General features: G+C 36.0%; 1 protein-coding gene across 4 annotated transcripts in view; it reads left to right on the top strand.

Annotated features, from left to right (window-relative positions):
• The window catches only part of rbms1a (RNA binding motif, single stranded interacting protein 1a), a 70,411-nt gene extending 49,678 nt beyond the window's left edge, over window positions 1-20,733 (top strand). For 3 of the 4 annotated variants that reach the window (XM_006636550.3, XM_015358990.2, XM_015358992.2), the window contains exons 5-14: window positions 5,529-5,686; window positions 7,736-7,815; window positions 8,738-8,853; window positions 11,333-11,382; window positions 11,491-11,578; window positions 12,556-12,606; window positions 15,126-15,236; window positions 17,026-17,106; window positions 17,937-18,015; window positions 18,199-20,733. In XM_006636550.3, the coding sequence (XP_006636613.1) occupies window positions 5,529-5,686; window positions 7,736-7,815; window positions 8,738-8,853; window positions 11,333-11,382; window positions 11,491-11,578; window positions 12,556-12,606; window positions 15,126-15,236; window positions 17,026-17,106; window positions 17,937-18,008 (807 nt within the window). In that variant the 3' untranslated portion in view covers window positions 18,009-18,015; window positions 18,199-20,733. The remainder of the gene's footprint in view (window positions 1-5,528; window positions 5,687-7,735; window positions 7,816-8,737; window positions 8,854-11,332; window positions 11,383-11,490; window positions 11,579-12,555; window positions 12,607-15,125; window positions 15,237-17,025; window positions 17,107-17,936; window positions 18,016-18,198) is intronic. The other variant, XM_015358991.2, reaches the window with a different exon arrangement.
• Window positions 20,734-24,605: the final 3,872 nt, after the last annotated feature.

Below are 24,605 nucleotides of genomic sequence, written 5' to 3'. Positions count from 1 at the left end.
GTCACATTGCATTCTGATTACCAAACTACGGCAATACCATCTGGGAATGAGAAATGGATTTTTGATAGTTATGGTAAATCATCTCAGTACTTTTAGATTATCAGCTATGCTCTGCATTATCTGCCAGTTCCAGTAGACATGTTTTAAGCTGCCATCCCCAAAAAACAAACAGGAATACCTTGGAAAAAGTCAAGAGAGGAAAAACTTAGAACATCCGTTTACTGGTTAATAACCCTTGAGTCATTGTGATTAACAGCATGAATACAGTACATGTAAATTGTTAGATGGCAAGTGACTTTGAGATTAAAATGATCAGATACTAGTTTATCAGAAACCATTCACTTCATATATACTGTAGCTACACATTTGAAGTTTATTCTGCATAACCTATCCTAATCAGTGTTCCAGGGTTTTAACAATTCCATTGTGAAGATCTGAAAAATCATACTACTTTTACAATACAAAAAATAGTTCCTTAAAACTGATACAGTGAACGTTGAATATGAAAACAGGCAGTTCACTATGTCCAGCCTTTCAGATATGTATAGTACTGTCGTTCTGGTTAGTGGATTCAGCATATTACTACTTCATTGTTGCAAAATCATCCTGACTGTTTTTAGGTTCTTTGTTTCATTACCATAGTCTGCGATTATTTAAGTGATAGAATAACACTCTGCTTCTGAAAATTATTTAACTCCTGCAAGTGCCTTTATTTAAATACCAACAGAGACATGATAAACTTACAACCATGTACAACCTAGTTGCAAAAACCTGAAGGTGTTTTCAAGTTCGAGAATACATATCTCAAGCAGTGCTCATTTATGCCAGAAACTCAATTCATTCCCCCAGAAAAGTCAAACCAACTTGTTATGAAGTGGAACCTGTAAGCAATTTGGGTGGAACAATGCTTACTAAAGCATTTGGAGGGCAGATGGTTTCTTGCCCAAAATAAGGATGTGTATACCTTTTTGCTAACCAAGACTGCTAAAATTTGGTAACATGAAATTAATTTATGGTATTGCATAACAAACCTGACAGCATTGTTACTGTTCTATGGTCTGTTTGACTATGGTCTGTCTGAAATATACCAGACATAGGAGTGTAGTGCCTTGCAATAGTTTTGACTTTAGGTTTTGCTGAGAGTCAATTGGGCAGTGATTTCTTTTTGTTGGTCTTCAAAGAGCACTACTACTGTAATGGCTGGGAATTAGGTGGTTTACATTCTTGAACTGAAGAAAGGGAAGTAAATAATTGGAGGTTGTTATGGCAACCTGAGCAGTAAACCCAGGGAATCAGACTATAAAAGCTAAACAGGAATATTCAAATTAAATTCCCTGTTAATCCCAGCTCTATAATATGACCTTCTTGACATGCATCTGTGGCCAGTATTTAATTTTTAATTACGATAAAGCTGTTTTGTTAAGCAACCCAGGCTTTAATCCAGGTATTGTTCTAGATAAACACTAGAGACTTCAGGCTTTTAATCGTCATTTCCATGACTTGCAAGGGCTTAAAATTCATTTGTTTCAGTGTTTAAAGAACTGTTCAGCATGTGTTATTTTCTAAAGAGCAATGGGGTGTATCCTATCTGGCTTTAAAAAATGTTCTGTACTTCTAAAACAAAGTTAAATATTTTAAATATGACTATGGTGTCTTATAATTGAAAATTAGAAATTGAAACAGTGTAGATTTCTATCTATAAAATGGTAAACGCTTTTACACAGAAGCAGAGCAAATTAAAGTTCATTTCCCATTTAAATCCTCAGCATAGACTTCAGAAACAGGCCTCACCCCAGGAGCAGCACATTCTTTATAGGAGAAGACAACCATTAAATCCCTTTTCTATCAGCGGATCTTGAGTTCTGTGAACATTCCCCAGTCACATGATGTTTAACGACTGGCTGTTTTGCTGGTGACCCCATTCACTGCAAAAACAGATGTCTTATCTTTCTGCCAAATTTCTTTCCTGCATTTTAGGAGCTGTTCCACACGCACAGGGAATATTTTTTTTTCTTGTTAATTTCTTTCAGATGATGAGTGAGACTTTCTTGCATCATGAAGGACCTCTGGTCTGGACAAACATTTGTTGTTTAAAAGCTGCATTCAGCTTTTTTTGTTTGTTTACATTACCAAATGTTATAACTCAATTTGAGGCAAGGTATTTATAGAATATCTGTAAACCCCTTCTGTGAGAATTTTCTTTGAATAGTATTTATCTTTTGGATTCTTCTGTAAAATTTCAAAATTTGAAATCTACCCCGATAACTTATTTCTTTATTTTGATTTTTTTAAACTTTATTTTATTGGAAGACAATTACAAATTTCAAAATGGTGGTTGGCATTCCTTATAAGGGGTCTAGAGATGAGAATCCTAATGAACATCAGGAAGAGCCTATTAATATTTATACATGTATGTTTTAAGAATTTGGGTATATTGGTCAAATGGTTTTAATTTTTAAAATTGAAATAATGAGCACTCAAGATTTTTTTAATATCAAAGCTAGAGAAAATCAGGAAAGAAATGCAGGGAATGACAAATATGCCCTGCCTCTCAAGAGAGCAAATCCTTTGTGCCGTTGATATGTTAGAGGCTGGACAAAGGCTGTGTACTGTTGCTCGCCATCAGGGGTGTTCAAATCCAGAAATTTCAAACTTGGCAAATTCCACTGTATCAGAAATTGCAACAACCAGTAGTTAGTGTGAAGAGGTGGCTAAATATTCATAGTTTTCAAATTGGCGAACCACACAACAGTTGGTTGCCAGTGTTCGTTGATTTAACAGAATGGGTTGATGGGAGCAGTATTGGTCCCAGCTTTGTAGGCACAGCGTCATTTGGCAGGAGACAGTTTAAGTTTTGTTGCACCCTCATTTAAACTAAAAACAACACTTAGTAGCCACTCCTCCGTCCAGTTTTGGAATGTGTCCGGGGTCATGCTGCCCTGTAGTTATTAAGAAGGAGAACTGACAAGAGGAACTGCCATCAGTTTTCCTGTTGCATTCCATATTTATTTGAAACCCCCCAAAAATACCTCCTGTGCCTGCCCCTTACATAAGCAATGCCTCAGCCGGTTTTGTGTAGATCACCCTGACGGAGGCTGTCAAGTGTGGCACTCTGGTGCAGATTGACATGCTAATCGGTGCGACTGTGTGACTTGACGTGTGATCAAGTCCTGGATCCTCTCTTGCTGTCCTTCCTGCTCTCTCATCCTGACACAACAGAATTTCAGCAGAGTGACGCACATCCTCATGTTGCCTGTGTAACGATGTCTTTCTTGGGGAAAATGGAAAGGTGACAGGTCTATTGTGGATGGCCTATTCATGAGACTTGAGCCCCGTTTAACATTTGTGAGATAAGGTGGGGTAACGTGGCATCTAGGGCTCAGATCAGTGAACCACCACATGCTTGTCCAGGTTCAGCATAATCGAGCAGAATTCCAAAAGACTGACTGCAAAGAATATGTGAGCCATTGCAGTGTTGGCCTCACATAATATAACCATGTGACTTTCACAGTCGACTTTCTGATGATTAGAAATGATAAGCAGCGTAATGCCTTTACCTTTGTCATGTCTGTTCAATTTAAAGACAGTGAACGTCTGCCAAATGAATGCTCAGCATATGTATTAATGATACTCGGCTTAAAACAAAGCTGTCCTGTCATATGTGGTAAAATTAAACATGCTTAAAATCTGAAAAATGCAGACATTAGCAATGTCCCATTTTCTAAGTAAAGTTGTTGTAATTGGATCTGCTCATTTTAACTGAGAGATAAAAGTGAGTAATTTGCATAGGTAAACAAATATAATTTTATTTGGAACAAATAATTTTGATTTCCCAAAAACCATGATGGTTGAGACATTTGTACATCCTGTTCCTTTTCATGACTTCAGTTTTCATGATCAAAGGACTGAAATTCATTTAAGTCTCCATCTGTAAAAGATAAAAACAGATTTGTTCTTTTTTTGCTCTTGCATATTAACAAGATTTTTATGGACTTCACATAGTATGGCAAATTTACAGTAAATGTGACATAGAGCTCATAAAAGTTTCTCATAGTTGCTTCTATTGAAATTATTTCTTTTAAACAATTTGGAGACGCAATGAAAATCCTACAACATGTGGACATGTAGTTAAAAATAATAGATTTAGATAAAGGGATGTTTTGTTTAAATTTTGTAAAAAATGATTGCTGCTCTGAAATTAGTTCAGAGAAGAGCAGCCAGATTGCTCTGGGCTCAAGTTAAAGGAACTGGAGCTTGTTAGTCTTGAACAGATAGGTCTGCAAGGTGACCTGATTCACATATTAACTAAAAAGGGAAAATCTATCTGAACTGCTGAAAGTTCAATTTACAGAAAGATTTGTGACTTTTAATTATTTTCTGGTTATTTGTTTAACTTTCAAATGTCTGTAAATGCTAAATATTTCCCTCAAAATGGGTTTCAGACCATAATTTAAAGTCAAGTTGATAACTCTGCACAGACACCAGATCAACTTGGCAAATCAGTATGACATTTGGAGTTCCTGTGCTGATTATGCATTGTAAAGTTAATGCAAACTAAACTCAGCAAGGTGCATGAGCAAATTGCCTCATGAGAATACCCCAGTTATGCAAATTTAGGATTAGAATTCCCAGTGCATTAAAAAAACATTAAAATAATAAAACTGTCATTTCACATTCCCCAGGCATGGTCTACCTTTTGCCCTTGAATGTCAATTGCATGCCGCTCCACATTTCAAGACTGGCGAAACAATGATGGCTGCTAAGGTTTTCAACCGGTCTGTCCCTCTTAAGCCTTTAGGAAGCGTTATTGACAGCACTGGTACATGTGGCGTTGTTAAATACAGTGGCTTAATTTTGTCCCAGTGTAACCGTCATGCTGTTTTGTTTAAACAACCTTTGTTGTTGATGGTAATTTGCAAGCATACATTGTTCGCTAATGGTTCAATCTAAATTTTTGTCAGCCTATTGCTCTAGTAATCCAATCCTTTCTCCTTATGGGTATGAACGCTCTGCTGTAATGAATATTAATGCGAGCTGTGTATTCTCAGCAGACCTCTTTCCATATCTTCTGTTTCTGCTGACTCTATTAAAACACAGAACAGAAAATCAGCTGATGTATGAAAGAACAGGCCACAGGCTACATCCAAAACGCAATTCATCACTCTTCCCTGTGACCCTTTATTAGCCTAAAATCTAAGAAAGACGGAATGAATTGGAACAAGTTTTAACTTCAGAGCAAGTTAGAAAAAGTGATCTTTGTACTTAAAACAAAGTTTCTTAATGGGGCTTTAGAAAATGAATGTCCTCTCAGAGCTGAAGATCACAATATCAAATTCATCCTCTGGGTTTGATAGATTATAAAATTTTGCCTTTTAATATTAACCTGTGGTTTGAAAATTAGACTATTAAAAAACAATGTCTTACTTGGGTAATTTATTATATAGGTTTTACTCAATTTTTAGTTTTCCTGGATTTTGTTGCAAAGTCACATATAAAGTTTATTAATGGAGAGTGTTTTGTTTTAATAGCAACAAGAGCAAGATCCTACAAACCTCTATATTTCCAACCTGCCGCTCTCTATGGATGAACAAGAACTAGAAAATATGCTGAAGCCTTTTGGGCAGGTCATATCCACTCGAATATTACGTGATTCTAATGGTGCAAGCAGAGGAGTTGGCTTTGCGAGGTAGGTATTTTACTATATTTGAGTTTTAAGTGTTTGACAAACATGTTTGTCCAATGAAGTGTTTAGTAATTCATATCTGCATGCTTTCAAGAATCATTTTCTTATTCTAGTTTTACAGTATGTTACACAGGTTTCTGTTTTACTGTATACAGAATGTAAGATTTATAAGTTGACTGATGGTGGCTTGAAAAGAGTAGTATGCACTGGTGTGCCTTTTAGTAAGCAATAGAAATACGGTAGCTTGATATACTGTTAAAGGTAGCTGAATGATTCCCAAGGCCCTGCATGCAGCATTTACGTTTTGCTAAAAAAATGCAAAAGCGAAGCATCTAAGAATTGATGTAAGTGTATTTAATTTTCAGTACTAAAACATGTCTGTGAGGTACAGTTTGCATTTTTGTAATTTATATTGGAAGTGTTCCATTTATCCTTTTGTAATATTTACAGGCATGCTCACTCCCTAATATTTATGAGCTCTTTGAGTAGAGCTCGTTCAAATCACACAATCATGGTTTAAGTGAAAATATTCGGAGTTTTTTCTCTCTTAGTTGACGACATACTTCTGTTATTACTTTCAGCAAATTGTGTTCTACAGTAAAAAGCTTTGAAAACCCCCACCTGCCACTTCAGTTAGCAGTATCCTTCATATGGATTTAACAGATGAAATGCTATGATAGTGTTTCACAGTAAAGCTTTGATATTTAGAGCTGAATAAAAACCTACCCCACACACACTCCCACACACAAACAGTGGTAGCCTGCCATTCTGTACCTCTTGAAAAAGTGACCAACAAATTTCTTTTCAGACTTGAATAAGAGTGACTGTTTCGTCAGTTTACTTAAAACGAAAGCAGTGAATCATTAAAATCAATTGTAATTGTCTTATTATGCATGTTCAAGTTTCAGCTTGAAAATTAATTTACAGAGTGTAAAGAGCATTTTCTGGAAATACACTTAAGCCAAAATGTATTTGTGGGTATAATTTAGTTGGAGTAGATGGCATTTTAGAAAAACTCCTAATTTGCTCAATATGTAAGACATACCGCAAAAGTATTTTATTTTGTGGATTGCCACTGCTTTATTTCACAGCAGGTCTAATGAGTGGGGATGTGTTTTGGGTGGTGAACCAGTTGTCCCTCTAGAGGTGATAAAATTAGGTTTGTCTGAATCCCAGTGAGAACAAGCAAAACATTTTATCCTATACTTGAATTGGTAGTCTCCTACATGCTTGGGCTACCAGGCAAACAAATTGCGATGAAATATGCTTTTTAACCACTTGAGCAGGCTTGCAGTGTAATTGATTTTGCAGGTAGGGATTAGTCTCCTATTTTGCTGACATGTTCAGTGAAAACGTGAACTAAGCAGACCTCCACAGTGTACCAAAAGATTTCTGACATTCCTTTATGTGGCCATTTTGATCGTTTTTTTGGGCTAGGCTTTTTTCTCTTGGTGTATGAAATCGGCATTTCCTGCAATGTGTCCTAGAATTTTTGCTTTCTTGTTTTCAAAGAGCCTTCATTCTTTTTTTCCAAAGAAAAAAAACACATAAAAATGCTCATTGTTCTGTAACCCCAATAATGATTTAAATTGCAGAAAGCGTAAGTTTATCATTATCATTATCATTATCTTATTGTAGGTATTAAGCATGCGTTCATTGTCAGAAAGCTGCTTATTCCAACTAATTCACAGCAACCTGGAGTCTATCCCAGAAGCATAGAGTGTAAAATAGGACTACACCCTGGACAGGAAGCCAGGCCATAGCAGAACATGCACACAAGCACACGGGTAATTTTAGAGACATCACTTAACCTAACCAGCATGTCTTTGCTAGATAGAGCTGGGTGGAAACCAGAATATGCAGAGGAAACCCACACAACACAGAGAGGACATACACACAGAAGAAACCCCATTCCAGAATTCAACACAGGAAGTATTTCAACAATTTACAATAAATAGCTGTAAAGACTTAAAGGCAGGAAGATTAGTCAGAAATTATAACCAAAAATCCACAACACTCATGAAAGTATGAGTTTCTCTTTATGCTTTTCAGGATGGAATCAACAGAGAAATGTGAAGCAGTCATTTCCCACTTTAATGGAAAATTTATTAAGATGCCACCTGGAGTCCTTGGTGAGTATCTTTTTTTATTTTTGAATTACTATAGAGATTAAAGCCATGACACTGCCTACATGGTTAATACAAGGATAACGATAAACAAGTAGCACAACTATCTTTCTTAAATTGGCTCAGCATATAGAACCAAGTTCTGGTGTTCCGAAAAGTCCTTTTAACCAATGTATTTCCACCCATTGAACAAATGTGGGTAATTTTTTTTTTCTCAGGTTGCATTTAATTAAGCTGTGCCATTCAAAAGTGCAGTTTTGTCAGTGTTTTTTGTTTATTCTGCAAACACGTTCCATGGTAACAAGAATGAATGCAGCTCTTCAACAAAGTGCATTTTCTTTCATTTTCTGGCTAAGTGTAAATCGGACTGAAAGCAGTGTGCAGACATCCAGCAGGAGAATCTCTTATGCAGGTCTATATTTAAATTCTTTAATTTAGAACTAACCTTATGGTCTGTACCTGTTTATTTCCAAATTTCATTTTTTGACATATCAGCAAAGTGGTCTATAATGGCTGTCAGTTAAAGCTGTATGCCACATTTGTTGCACTTACATTGAAATTTATTATTACACTTTTTTGTTGCTCATTAGTTTCCTTCCCAAAGAATGTTTTCTTCTCCTTAAAGAATAAGGCATGTGGGAAGTCCTATCCAGCTGATTAGCAGCAGAAAGCTTCCCTGAGGGCTATGTGGGGCCTTCTTTGTCATTTTAAGCTTTTTAATTGGATTATGAGACTGAAATAGCCACTGCAGGCAATTGCCCGTGTTGATTTTTGGAAAGGGGGATTACTGAGCTGTTGGTGCCACTTTTGATTTATTTGCTTTGCAGCATTTTTCAAAAGGAGAACTTTAGGCTTTGATTTCCAGATATCTGACAGCGTCATGCTTTTCTACTTAAAGACCTGTTGCCTGGTTTTGTCTTGTCTACAGCACCCTCAGAACCCTTATTATGCAAGTTTGCAGATGGAGGCCAGAAGAAGAGACCAAATCAGAACAAATATGTTCCGAATGGCAGAGCATGGTCCAGGGAGGGCGAGGTGAGACTTGTAAGTCCCGCTTCAACATTTCTATGAGTTTGTAAGAATACTCTGTACGTTTCAAATCTGGGGAGTTTTTTTTTGGTTTCAGCACATTTTGCTCTACAAGGGTCTTTGGCTTACAGAAATGAGCTGAACATATGGTACAATAGTCACTGAACAACAGTTTATTTTCTAAAGATAAGTAGGGAATAACAGCACTGTGTAGGAACTGTATAGTCTACGTTGTCTCTGCCTGTGTCACTCATGGTCTGATCTTGTCTGACCTCTTTCAGGGGACTGTTACTGTAACATCTTAAGTTTTACTCCTCTTGATAAGAACAAGGGCACTATTTATTAATGAATTGTCAAACAATCTAAGCACTTTATTTAGAAAAATAGATCATGTTTAGTTTAGACGTTTTATTTTCAGAAGTCTTTTTTGTTTTGTAAAGATTTCTGTAAGGATTCACTTATACCTCTATAGGTACAAAAGCAGGACTCCTACAAATCTTTTTGGTATGTTTGCTAATTTTGTTTACTTAAGAGGTTTGGGTCTTTTGAAAGTAGTCCTTTTAAACATTGCACACTAATGTTGCTTATTGAATAGAATTCAGTTTTCATTGTAGCACGAATAACTGGTCACAAACCTGCCCTATGTCTTAAATAATGTAAATACTGTAGGTGTTTATCACTAGAAAAGAAAACTGTTTTTGTAATCACAACAGTATTTTATGTGGACTAAAACAAAATAACTAAGAATTAAAGAGTATTAAACCAGTATCGGTACATGCACTATTACACTGTTCACCCTTGTGATGGTATTTAAATTTACATTACTGCCATATGTTATTTACCCAACTACAGGTTAGGGTTATTGGGAAACAGTATTGCAATGTAAAGACCATTGACACTGGGTCCAGTCCATCTGAAAAGTTGTGCATTATCCAAAATGTTGTGCTAAAACACAACATTCAATATTCAAATTATATTAAAAAAATGTGCTTCAGATATTTACTCCTGACTAAGTTCCACTCTGGGCTTGTACAGTGTAGCCTGATCCCCATTAATTCCATCGCTGAAGTCATTTTTCACCAGAACTGCTGTGTAGTGGGGCTGCTGAAGCATAATGGCTGGCATGCATCACCCGGGTGGGCGTCTATGTAAAACACTTAGCGATCCTTTGGAATGAAAAAAATTATTATTATTATTATTATTATTATTATTTAAGGTCTGGGAGAAGTATCAAGGCCTGATACAGACTGTACAAAAAATGCACATGCTTAACCTGTATAGCTCAAATTGCTGGTTTTCCTTCCTTGAAGTTTTAAGCAATGAAAGAAGAAATTTTCAATAAGTAAGAGTCAAACAGTTGAGTCACTGTTACAGACCATAAAGAAGACTGATGCACACCAAACCTGTTCCTATTCTAGTGTTGAATTCAATTAAGCAAGAGAGGCAAAGAATGTGTGAATGTCGTTGTTTTTAGAGCACAGACCTCCTTTTGGAACTTGTACATTTTAGAGACACCAACACACCAACCTAGAAAAATCTAATTTAAGCATGAAACTAATTTCTATAAATATATTCTTGATTACGTGGCCACATGATCATATAGTTTGGAATATGGAAAAGTGTATATTTATTATCTCTCTCCTTGTATCATTTGCTTAATTTATCATAGAATGTGCTTCTCCAGAAACATGTTAAGCATTTAGTCAGGAATTGCAGTAATCCCATTTTTACCAGTTGATTTATAATTTTAATGCATGTCAGATGGAGGTTTTTAGTTCAATTTTCGATGAATGACTGTCATGAAACATTTTAATAGTATGATAAGCATATTAGCCAAAGGGGGACACAATTAAACACCATATTCACAAACCACCATGAGGAGCATCCGAAGCTATAAAGACACTCGATGCATGCACATAAAAAAAAATTAGGTGGTGGGTTCATTTGCATCTGCTGAATATGCTAATCACATGCTAATTCATTCGGTTGTGGAACGATAGCACTAATGAGGGTAATGACATGCACATGGTATTCTACAAACCCTTCCTAATCACGAAGAGTGCCTTAACTCGCATGCAAGTTTGTGCTGATGGAAAGCAGGTGTAATATTGCCGAGATCCATCTTGGGAAAAGCCCCAGTGCAGTTTGTTTGTTGGCCACCATTATTGAGGGACTGAGTTCTAGCTCTGTCATGTATATCTGGTATCTCAGAGTGCAGAAAGATTGGATTTTTCTGAGGTACCTTATTTTGCTGATAGTCTTCAAGGTACCTTTTACAGCAACAGATGTTTCTGTTTTTTTCATTTAATGCAAGGCATGTGTCTTTTGTGAATAATATGAATTTGGTAAATTCCCTTTCAGTTTTAGGTTTATTTAATTAGCTCCATATTGGCAAAAATGTCTTCCTTGTTAAATATTTTCTGTATTTTGTAAGCAAGCATTTTCTAAAGTTTGTATTTAAATGGTAAAAGCAATTATTTTTTTGCTTTTCCAGGCTGGAATGACTTTGACATATGATCCTACAGCTGCTGCTATGCAAAATGGGTAAGATAACTCCTGCGGAGTGAAAAAAGACATCAGTAGTTTGATCAAAGTTTATTTGTTTATACATGGAATCAGGTCATTTTTAGAGTTAATCTTTTCTTTCTGCAGATTTTATCCTCCACCATACAGTATTGCGAACAGGATGATCACCCAGACTTCTATTTCACCATATATATCACCAGTTTCAACATATCAGGTTTGTATTAAGCATTGTTAGAAGATTTACATTGCTTTAGAAATATATGCAAGACATAAGAGCTGTTTTAACCTAATGTAGCTAAGAGAAAACACCAGTTGTGATATAGAAAGTAGATGTGTAGTGCTGTATTGACACAGTTCAAAATGTGGAATGTGTGATTTAGCCTAGCTGTTAAAGGAGGTTTCTAAGTGCCCTGAGAGGTAATATTTTCCCCAGGATAGCTCTCTTTAAGACTGGTGAGTGCCCCTGATCACTGGAGCGGGAGTAGTTAAAGCCAGGCCTGAAAGCCATAATCAGGAGACAATACACCACATGGGCAGGGTGGACTCGCTATTTCAACTCACTGACAGCTTCCTGTTGCTTCAAAAGAAGCCATGTGCTTTCCCCTGTGGAGTCTCAGTCAGGATGTTTTCCCCTTGGAGCCGTTCTCAACAAGGAATCATCCCCTTCTGTCGCCGTGCTCATGAATTGCTCTGCCAGATACGGTCTTGTCAGTCTCGTCTGGAGTCGTTTCATACAAGCTTGCCTATTAAGCATTAACCCACAGCCCTGTCAGGAGTCCCTGTCTTAGGACTGACTCCAGGTCTGTTGCCCCCAGGGCATTTCAGTAAATCTGGGATTGCACAGACTGAGAACAGATACACTGGAGAATTTCTTCTGCTGAACAGTGCAGCTTTCTTAGAATTACATTGTTGCTAAAAGTGCAGCTTTCATCAAGACCAAAGCTATGCCCTTTTAAGTTATTCTTTAGATAATGCCAAACCATTGTACACAATGCTCAAGTTATAACAAAATCTAAAACTACAAATTCTAAATTGTCATACAAATACTAATGATTTAGTCACCTCTGTCAAAAGACTTGGATATACCTTTTCTCATCAGTGTCTGAGAAGTGCATTTGAACTTCTATGAAGTATCATTCTCTTACCGTGCCATATTTACCTTTGGAATTTCTGATTTTTTTTATTTCACAGGTACAGAGTCCTTCCTGGATGCCTCATCAATCTTACATCATGCAGCATCCAGTAAGTTGTGGTAATTGTTTCCCTTTTTCTATAATAGGTTACTCAGCTGCAACTAATAAAAGGTTCATAATAAAAACTACTGCTCAGAAAAAAGACTTGAATTTTTTCCCCCAGTGCTGTTTAGGAGATGTGTATGTAAGATATAATGATATGTCATTATATACAAGACTAGATATATAAGATATGCCCTTCAATGAATTGTATACATCCTCCTGTGGAATTTTGGATGTACAACTGTAGACTGAGACAGTACTCCAGAATCGCTCCTTTCAGCTTACTCATTCTGTTTTTTTAACCACAGGAACTCGTGGTGAGGAGAGTAGGAAATGCCTTCAGCATATGCTGTGTTCATGACTCATACTGTCTGCATTTTTTCACAGGTGGTTTTGAGTAGTAAGAGCTAGTTTTTATCCTGATTTGCTAAGGAAGTATTTTTCCAGAAGGCATTTCGTGAGTGTACATTTGGTTTGTTGTTTTTTTTTTAGATCAAAGCACACCTCTGTTGCTGCACAATAGCAACCTAGAACTGCATGATTAATTTGACCATAAGTGCTTTTGGGTAGTGAAGGCTGTGGTAGTTGTAGGTTACTCTGTATGGACTAAAAGTCAAATGCATGCTTTGTCAGTGATTTGTCTCTTAAATCACTTTTTCTTTTAAGCGATGATCAGCTCTTATGTTACCAGTTACAGGAAAAAGGCTTTTCATCACAGTGTAATGCAAAAAACAAAACTTTTCTTCTATGGTGCCCTTTAGCCAAATTCTCATTGTTTCTGTTAACAGATAAATACCAGTCGGAGACAGTTATATAAGCAAGTTAAAAACCTCCACTGATCAGTTGTGCAGGCAGTAAAGCTTCAGAAGTGACAAGGAACTTATTGAATCTGATGCCTCTATTATATTACACAATTTGACTACACAGATATAAGACATTTGTATTCTGATTTTTTCCTGAGTTTCTGAGTTTAACTCGGTTTCTCACAGCTGATCCCTACATTTGAAAAAATCCAGAAACCTGAGCAGGCAGAAGGCTGTATTGAATAAACATGCAGCTGTCTGTGGTTCTAATGTCATACATACAGGATTGGCTCTGGAAGGGAATAGAAGTTAGAATTAGCTGCACTTGTAGGGAAGATTTTTTTTTAAATATTGCTTGACACAAACTCAGAATAATTTGTGTAATTATTCCAATACTGTTGTTCCCAACATGAAATCTATATAGCCCCTTTCAACTACAAAAGAAAAAAATAATATTGAGATTTTGCCCAAGAGCAACAGAGGTACTTATTTTGAATATGTGTGTCATTTTTGAGTAAAATATCTTCACTGTTTAACCAAAGGGAATTTAGATGTAGCAGGTAAGCTTTTCTCCTGGGAAGCTTAGAAGAGTAGTGGTATTTGGTGTTTCCTGAATATACAGTTAATACAATTAATAAGGATTTCGAATTTTCTATTTCATACTGAATTTAAAGTAAAATTAGAAGCCCTCAGCAGATATGATCTGTCTATTTTTGCCCAGAACAGCACATTCCATGTGTAGTGATATTGTATTGGCTACATAGTTATGGTTTTGAAAGAATCTGATCAGTTTGGACCTGATGTAATCTGAAATGTGTGTAGAAGTGTAATATTGAATTCACAAAAAGTATAATATTGAATTGTAATATTGTTTGTAATATTAAGGCAGGTTCCTTGAGGCATTCCTGACTGGCAGAATTTAGTATTACATTTGAAATTAAAATGGAAGTGATGACAAGTAAAGGGTCTTTTTATATGTGTATTTGCATAAGTAATTATTAAGCATTAAAAGTTGACAGGTGTCATATCAATAGACTGGTGAATGGTAAAATATTCAGTACCTGGTCATTTTATGAGCAGTACTGATATTCTTTAGTGGAAATGCGGGTTTCTGTCTCTCTTTTGCCTCAAATGTAGAAACAGGATGTGGCTCCTTTTGAGTGAGTTAGTGAAAATCCCAGCTGGCTGCAATGTCCTCTTGCTCATTTAAGAGCTTTTGCCAGAACATAAATTGATTTTAAATATTCATGATTTACTGTCTAATAGCTTAATAGGGACTGTGAGAGAAGTTGGTTAATATGGATCCATTTTGAGCTATTGGATTTTTTCTTGCATATTTTTGAATTAGATCTAGACAGATTTAATGATGTATAGTATTTTGGTTAAAATTGTATATGAAGTAAAAGTGTGTCAGTATGCAGTTCTGAAATGCATTTAATTTTTAATGTTTAATTTAAATCTGTACTTTTACCTACATAATTCCTTGCAATATTAGCCAAAGTGAAAAAAATATTTTCACAGTATTTTGACTCTTTAGGTATCATGATCGGCAACAATCTTCCTGATTGTTTTACTGTAAAGCTTAAGAGCATTTTCTTAAATCTAACCTCTTTTCTGGATTGTTTTCAGATAGTAGAGAGAAATGTGAAATACTAGTATTTTTTGTTTGTTAAATTAACGTTTTCATATTTCTTGTGCCTGTGTATTTTCTTCTGTTTCTCAGGGAGCAGTAATTTCGCCCTCTATGGAGCACACAATGTCAATGCAGCCTACATCCATGATGAGTCCACTCACACAGCAAATGGGTCACCTCTCTTTAGGCAGCACAGGAACGGTACTGGATCTCTGAAAATGATCTGTGTTACAGAGTTTTAGTGTTGCTGTTTAAACAAGCCATACATTTGTCTCCTTGTTGTTTTAGAGCACAGTTGATTTGAGTATTTGTGAACTGCAAAATCCCAGAATACTACTTAAAAAATCTTACAGATAAGAGGTGGCTATTCAGTTCATCTGGCTTGTTTGATTGCCTGTAATCTCATCCAGCTACTTCTTGAAAGAGCCTGGGGTATTGGTTTAGATCCCATGACTTGGGACTTCATTCCTAACTCCCGTAACTGTTTTTTTCCAAAAGCCTCCTGCTCTCCATTTTAAAACCATTTTCTCTTAATTTGTACCCCCTCCCCCATCCCCCCATGGTTCATTTTCACTTTTGATTCTGAAGAAGTTCATTAGGTGGTCTTTTTGAGAATATTCAAAATTATTGGAAGATTGACTCAGCTATTGTCATAGATGGAAAAGGTTCAGTTCTTTTAGTTTGTCAGAGAAGGACATTCCTTTCAGCCTGGGAATGTATCTGGTTAGTGTTCTTTGGGTTTATTTTTTCCAGAGATGGAAATGTTTTTTTTTCATATTCTTAATGAGGTCTAAGTGGTGCACTGAATAGAATCTACTTTGTCCACATAGAATAGAAATTTTCCTTTGACCACACTTTGACCAAAAAACAGTGTATATGTAGAGAACATAAAACATTCAGTGGATTTCACAGATGTATACAGTCAATGTAATATAAATAATAATACCATACAAAGCAGTAGAAAAACAAGATTCAGTTTTGAAGCATAAGACACAAATGTGAGCTACATGCACATAAAGTATACTGTATGCTGTCGATGCAGTGCTGTGAAAGAGATTGTACATCAGAGTTTCTGAGTACCAGCACTCAGAACAAATCAAATCTTAAAAATGTTTTTAAAAATGTAGCCTTTGGTACTCTGAAATCTTCTGGATGGTAATTTGTCAAACTGGTAGTGTAGTGGATGTGTGGCATCATTTACTACCAACACTGCCTTCCTGTGAACACTCCTAGTATAGATGCAGCTCAGCTGGTTCTGTTGCTGACCAGTAATTTCGCTTCCTGTGTCTATAATCCTTGAGATCTTGGCTTTACCCCTAACACCAAGATTTCCAGAACAAGTGGGGATGTTTAAAGAAAGCACACCCTACCAGACTTGTGTAAGCCAGCTCTAAGATCTTTGCTTACGTCCAGGCTCCTCAACCTTCTCAAGCGGCAGAATCTTGGCACAGCTTTTTAAAAACAAACAATTTTAACATAACATTCCTTGAATTAAATTCTACTCCTTACTTTATAAACTAATGTTTTGTTGCCTTTTTTCCCCCTTCAGCACATGTATAGGCAATGTAAATGTCTCTCTCTCAAAATATATTCAAGCTTAGTATTCCTGATTTAGTGTCCATATTTTTTTTGCTGCTTTATACTCATTACTGAAATGTGATCATCACAAATGTAATATTCCACACCGACTACAGTAAACATCTGCCAGGTTATTTACACTGTAATGAATTTCAAGTAAATATTTTAAGAATTACAGAATTTGTTAATTAACTAATTAGATCATAGTCAGTATAATTTCCTAATAATATCCCTAATAGTGGTACCTATGGCTAGGGGTGATGCAATAAGTGGGATACAATACGTGTTACAGATTTATATTTCATCTCCTTATTGTTTGCTGCTGGGGATAACTTATCTTGTGTGCATTGTTCAATATTGATGTATATTTCCTTAAAAGTATATCCCTAGCTTTTTTTGTTTTCTTTTATAGTTCATGCCTGCCAATACAGCCATGCAAGGAGCCTATATTCCTCAGTATGCCCACATGCAGACCACAGCAGTTCAAGTTGAGGTTTGTTACTTGCTTCTGACACCCTTTCTTTATTATTTCTCGATCTCCATTGTTCAGCGTGTTCTTGTAAAGCTTACCTGATGTAAAGGACTTCCTTAAATGAAGGTAGTAAGCAGCTCCGAGTGGGAATCTTTATGTAATTGATCAAAATTACCACTTTTTTTACATAATTGATCCGCTTTTAAATGTAAACCTAGTTCAATAAATTGTTCCATTTCCAAGGCAGATAGAACTTAAGTGTTACTTTATAGTTGTTCTTGAGTCCTAATGGTTATGTTCTTGATGTTTTTGGTAATAACATGCACAAGGAGTTGTTTTATCACTCAAGTGGAAATGGTACTGCCCAGAAGCTAAACGGAAATGCATATTTATGTAACTCCATATAGGCTGTTGACCTTTGGGCTTTTTGAGACCAGTAAAAAGTGTCTATTCACCATTAAAAATGGACCTCCCAACTACAACCAGTAAAGGCCCTAAGTACAGATGGAGAACTATGATCATGGGCTCAAGCATGGGTCCTGTAACTAGCCAACTGTGACTGGTATTCCCTGAATGGGGCCACTCAATTGGTTGAGGGTGGGTCGGGTCAATCAAGGGCCTTAGCTGTGGTGCCATCACTGAAGGATGCGTCTGTACTTCCAGTAGGAGGCTGTACAGACAGTTATGTTTTAAAAGTTTTATGTGTGTATGTCAGTCTACACTTCCTTCTTCTCCTTATGTGCAGTTCTCAATTGTGAGCCAAGACCTGAAAAATACACAACTGGCAGTTTTACATTAAAAGGGATTAACATGTTAAAAGCTGTACTGTAATATGTCTTTATTTTATTTAGGAAAACAGTGGGCAGCAACAAGTTGAGTCATCAAGCGATCATTCTCCTTACACATATCAACAAACCAAGTAATAATCTGGTATGGACATTTAATTTTTAAATTCAGTATGCGTTTTGATTTGATGGGTGTACTAGTTTAATTTGTGCCTCTTAAAGAAAGACTTCAGCTTTTAAACTTTTGCTGTTTAACTTTTTTTAATGCAAATTTCTCTCTATATGTAAAAGTCAATTGTCTTGATATTTGTGATATATTCTCTCTTAGATGCTCATTGATAACCCAGAAGAGACAAGAGAGAGACAAGGGGGAAGACTGAAACAATCATGGTTTCTTCTGATGTGCTTTAAGAGTTTATCTAAATTTTGCACAGGTTTTACAAACATTTACTTTTGTTTATAATAAAATCAACTGAAACTATTTTTGGTATAAGTTCTGAGGTGCATATAAATGCTTACTTTCATCAAAAGGATGCTAATTCTCTAAAATAGTTTTATTTTAATAAGAAAGAGTTTATTTTTAACAAGGAGTGTCACATCAACACAAGAACTCTGTACATGCAGAAAACCATGTGACATGACTAAAGGTGCATGACAGGAAAGATGTTTTTGTTATGTTTTTTTATGATTTGTGATGAAAATTACTTTTGTTTTCTATTGAGATTTTTTTTTTCTGAAGTTTTTCAGCCAGACATCTTTAAAATGATGTTTTGTGCTTGCTGTGTGAGTGTTGCTATGGTGAAGTGTTACATGTCATTTCTTGTTAGGTGTTTGTCTTTTTGGTCTAGATTGATCTGTTTTAAAATTTGCCTTAAATTTTTTCATACAATAGCTGTTTAGGCAACTCTTGATACAAGATAAGCAAGAATATGTTAAATACAAATGCCTTGTAAATCGGCAAAATAGGGCTTTTTTAGGAAACAACTAAATAGACTTTCTTTCAAATGCGTTTTAGATGTTTTTAAGTTTTTTTCCACTGATCTCGGCTGAATACTAATCAAAGTAGAACTTTTAGAATAGAAATGTTTTGAGTGAAACACATTTTCTGAATCTGATGAACTTTCTAATAGGATGTAATGTTTGTATAATCAGAAGGCTTGTGTTACTTCTGATTGTCTGAATGTGCTAGAATTTCTGAATGATTAAATTTAAACTCTTGGTTTTTTAACTAACTTGATGTTGTAGTTTTAGCAAAAACAAATCAGATTGGGGGAAGGGGAGGGATCAGGATTCTGAGGGAGGTAGGGGGGTACTCTGTCAGACTGGGAGTACTTTTTTTTCCTTTTGCTTTATAATAAAAATAAGTGGATTTATGATTGTGCAAAAATTAGCAAACAATGCTTTCCTTGGCAACCGAGGCAAATGTTTTTTTTTAGATTTAGGATAACTGAGAGATATAGGCAAAACCAATTTTAAAGAAAAACTAGCTCTTTGTAAGGATAAAAAACTTGGCACTTTCAATAAAGTTTACTTCACCAAAGAACTGTGAGCTAGGAATTGAATAAAAAAAAAAGTTAAGGTTTTCTCTCAGCATGTGCATCTTATGTAATCTACTTTTTTGCCGGACCAGTTTGCAGTTAGGAGAATGTGCCTTTTTTGTACATTTGCGTTTAGTTTTTTTCTAGTTTTATTGAGGTATGGACACAAAGAAGCATGAAGGAAGATTTGGATCCAAGCAGTGCCACACTCACTACACCATCACTACAAAGAAATGCAATATGTAAAATAAGAAAGAAATACGATTTGAAACTATGAACTGATTTACCACAATAATGATCTGCTTTTACATTGTAGAACCAGTCATTTTATGAATAAAGCTTTATTGTTTTAATCATTGTAGCTTAAAAAAGCTTTATAAATTAAGTTGTCTTCCAAGAGACTGTGTTTTGACCTGGTCAGCGACAATTGATCAGTTATCTACCTCAGAGTTTTGTTTCTCTTTTGTATTGGGACAGGTTTGCTGGACCTCCCTGTCCTCCCAGACCAAACTCTTCCAGCTCAGGAGCTGGTGATTTAACAGCTGTTTTCTTTCAATTTTTATCTTTTTATTTTCAAAACATTTTTTTAAAATTTTAATAGGAATATTGTATGTTGAACATGTTTAGTTGTGTCCAGACATTCAGTTTCATAGTTTCAAAAGTAACTGCTGCTTTCATTACTAGAGATTCCAGTAGTTGAAATCCTTCAAGAAACAAGACAAAGGTTGTGGTATTTACTGGATCTGTGCTCCTCGAAATTAATTGTTGCTTTGTCAGAGTCCAGACAGACCTGCAGCAGCTTTCACTGCGAATTGGTAGATTACCAAAGTTAAGACCTGTAAACAGACTTGAGATTTCCATATGTTGCCTAAGACTGAAACTTAGTACTGCTTAACACGTGTGCAGGTTGTGCTGCTAGTGGTGTCTGAACTAAGTGCCATACTCTGTCTGGGTTAGAGTTGGGAAAGTACTCTGTACATAAAGAAATGCTCATTTAATTAACATCACGTGCTAGACAGACATTAAGTTATATAAAGAAATAATTTATGAAGAGAGACCTTTTTGTACAGATTGAAGAAAAAGATTTTCATAGAGATGTCTATATGATCAAGAGTTAATTTTTTTATTTTTGTTTTACATGTGCCACAAACTTGCCAGTGGTAACTTGTATGTCCGGTTAAAGATACCTTTCTGTATTTTTGTTTTTTAGTACTTGTAAAAGCCAAAAAGACATTTTTGAACTGTAAATTTCATTAGATTGTTACTTAAGTTTTATTTCTTTTTCATTTCTTTGGAAACTTTTGAATAAAAACTTCAATTGGAAATAGTGTCTGAATAGATTTTCATTTGAAATGAAGCACCAATGAATAGAAGACGGTGGATTCTCATTGTAATCATCTCAGAAACTAAGAAACACACACTTGCCTTAAGACACTAGAATGAATATTATTATGGGAAAAATTGTTAGTGAAATTAGACTGAGTGGGTTGGAGCCCAATCCAAACAAGTTGTAGCTGAGTCATGCCTTCAGCCTGTGAGCCGTTTAGCTCATTCCTGACTGCCAGCTTGATCTGGACATCAGCGGGGGGTACTGTATCTCTGTATCTCAGCATTATGGAACTGATATTGATTTAGTTCACTGAGCTGAGCCCATCCTGCAGACTCTTTTTACAGCCCTAGCACAGTAGCACCCTTGGGGTAAGGCAAGACTACATTTGAAGGTCACGTATTTTGGAATGATGACAACCTGTTACCTGTTGGTTTTTAATTTTCATCTGAGCCGAAGAATTTCATTGTTACTTGAGATTTATTATCTGTGTGTTTTTCCAATCATCTATTGGATCCATACAATGCTCATGGTTAATCTTCCTCACAGTGCCCAGTGCTTTGCCCTCACCTGCTTTTATTAGTTTCAGCGCAGGAAGATGGGATTGTGAGAGAAATGGGTACCCTGCGTTACTCTCTCCCTGTGCTTTCTCTGAGTTGAGGTGTGCCTGGCAGGAGAGCGGTATGCTTAATACTTTCAATACGGCTGTATTTAAAAATTGGCGTTTTCCAATATCGTTAAAAACAAACTGCAGGGTGGCATAAACTGCATTTTTACGTTTACCACCAGAGGTCAGTGTTGACTCAGCTATGTCAGTAACTTAATCTCAAAACATTCTTCTTAGGGAGGTGCACACTGATAAATGCTTCATAACTCCTGTTACGTGGCCAAGTGTTAAAAAAAAAATCTGTCCTGGATTGCCAACTTCCTTAGTCAATTACGAACTTTACATTTTTATTGTTTGCTCTCTGTGCACTGTGGAAAGCCATTATTCTGGGAGAAGGAGTCTGGGCAGCAGGAAATTCAAGTACTATTTTGAGGATTGACATCGGATCCCATTTTGACATAAATCTGTCTGCTGTGTGTTCTGTAATATACAGACTATAAATGACTCCCTGATCTGGATGTTACGGAAACACTCTGCAGAGAAATGCACAATTCATCCTCTGTGTTACACACAGATTGCTGGCTTTGTATAAAGGGATTTCTTGTTCACATTAGTATCTCTAAGTTGCAGCTCAGCTACAAAGGCTGTTCAAGCTGTCACAACATGTGAATGCCTTTGTGTTTGTGGTATATCTGTTCGACAAAAATCCTAACACATTGCTTACTTAAATTGCTTAACCTCAGTACCTAGAGATTGTAAATGTCAACATAAAATACATTTTTTCATGAGTACTTTCTTTTTCCTTCATTTGACTAGCACTTTTAACCTAAGCAATTTATGATTGCTTTGGGTATATTTTTAATTCACATTTACAGGTAAATAGAAAACCAAACTTATAGTACTGAACTGATAAGTAGTCTTAACTGCATTATGCAGATTGACTGCCAATGCATTTCTTGCAACATCATTTTAATTTTAATCTAGAGTTGTGTGTCTGACCTCATCCAGCTCACTGACTAATATAGAACATAAATGTTAAATGTCAAAAGTCGTTGAAAGTCCAAGAAAACCTGGAGAGTAATTGGAGACAAATGATCCATTTGGTTTTTCAGAAAATGAGTTTCTGAGGAATTTCCAGATTTTGCATCTATTGCAAACTGAAGTTATTCACTTAATTTTAGTTTTTAATGAATCTACATTTTTGGAATTCAATGTATTTTCAGCCCATACAAAAACTGGGGAAAATGCTTTTTACAGTGGATAGCAACTAGGTTTCATACAAATGCAATGTTAATGATCCAGTTTCTCAAATGGTATTTAACAAAAGGTTAAGAAGAGGTCATTTATACAGCTAGACAAGTTAATGCTAAACACTAAAGTCCTTAACTAAGCTATCCCTAAAAGTCATCAGCTTGTTCCATTGCAATTAGAATGAGTGGGTTCTAATTGCAATGGAACAAATCAAAACAAATCGCTTAACATAGTTCTATCAAAGAATATATGCAGAACCCTGATCACAAGCTTAAGTATAACTCCTGTCTTCGCTCAAGCACAAAACCTAACTCAAACTCTTACGTACAGCCTTTAACTGAGTTCCAGCACTAAGACTAACCTTGAGTATCATATGCTTAACCTTTTCTCAGCTCTAATCCAGCACTAAACCTAAATACAGCCTTTATTATATATCCAAACTTAACCCTACGCATCAACCTTATGATCTCTTCAACCGTAACCATCATCCTAAATCTGAATTTAAATGTACCCTATATACAAACATTACGATAGCTACAGCACTTGGCCTAAGCATACCTGTACAGGTAGCGTCAACACTAAATATGATCTTTATCATAATTATAACTCTTACATTTAACCCCCCAAAAATTAAGATCATGATATAATTCATTTTTTCTAAACCTAACTGTAACTGTAATCATAACCATACTGTTTGTTCTGACTTAAGGCCTGTTCTTAATACTATTTAAAGCCCTTTCTTTAGCAAAACTCCTCTAAAAAAATAAAAGTTTTAAAGTGTTGGACAGAGAATAAGTGTAAGGTCAAAACAATTTTTAAAGTTAGAAAGTATAATGTGGAGTTCAAATTAGCATTAAGGTATGGATTAAAAGGTGAGTAACTGGGTAAGGGTTAGGATTAGTGTTAAAGTTATAGTTCACATTAGAGTTAGGATTATTAGGTTCAGACTCCAACCTTCCAGGAAAGACGATACACAGATAATTAGGGCAGATGGCACTGGCTCACACTACTTTAGATTTTAAATTAGGCCCACGTATTTTCAATTCCAGCACCCTTTTCCTTGAGGGAATCCATAGGGACTTTTTAAAGCATATATGAGCTAATTCAGTTCACCTTATGACATTGCCACAGCATTTTATGTTTGATTTTAACCGTTGCAGCTATCTTTATTAACTCCCATCTGGGAATAAATTGTACATAGACCATTGACTCTTGGAATAGATAAGTTAGTAAACATACTTCCCAATACTCAGAATGTTCTGTGAACTTTCACATCATTGTTGGAAATTGAAATTGCTGCAATCGTAATAATAAATGTATTGTTTTCACAGGTCACAAAAAATTGCAAAATGTGTTTCCTGAATGTTTCAAAACTCATCTAGAAGTCAGGTGATTCTTATTTTTAATTAAGCTTTTATTTCTTTTCAGTACGGATTCACTTCCAAGAATCCATAGGTCACTAATCGGGATGGGATCGGCACACTGTCTGGTCGGTTCAACTGGTGTTGTTTCGGAAGATAACTTGTCATTAAATCTTGTCATGTGGAGCTCTTGTTGCCCCACCAGGTGGGTACCATACCTGATAATTTAACACACACTGTTTAGAAATCCCCCAAAAAAGGAAGGGTTCTTATCAAACTTATAAAAGGCTTGCTTGGCTTTTATATCCACTTCCTCCTTGCCCCGCCTCTCTGCTGCCCTGGCTTCTCCTAATGAGGGGGTGTGGTTCTGTATTGGGCCATTTCCAGGGAATCACCCCAGCCAGACAAGCTCAGCCTCGAAAAGAAGCTCAGAGTTGAGCGGAACAGAGCAGAGCCAAAGACCAAAGATGCTACGTTAAAATACAATGACAAGAGCAAACTCAGCCACCTCACTGAATGATTTTATTCAGTATCTGTAGGAATAGAACTGATACTGTATATCGCAGCATTTGGCTCTTTTTCTCCTATTTAAAAAAATACATTTTCCCTGGAGAGTGAACATCTAGATTCAGCACAAACAGCAGCATGTCT

The sequence above is a fragment of the Lepisosteus oculatus genome, chromosome 12 (assembly GCF_040954835.1).
Source record: "Lepisosteus oculatus isolate fLepOcu1 chromosome 12, fLepOcu1.hap2, whole genome shotgun sequence".
In the NCBI taxonomy this organism is placed as follows: domain Eukaryota; kingdom Metazoa; phylum Chordata; class Actinopteri; order Semionotiformes; family Lepisosteidae; genus Lepisosteus; species Lepisosteus oculatus.
This window is presented reverse-complemented; position numbering and strand designations above follow the sequence as displayed.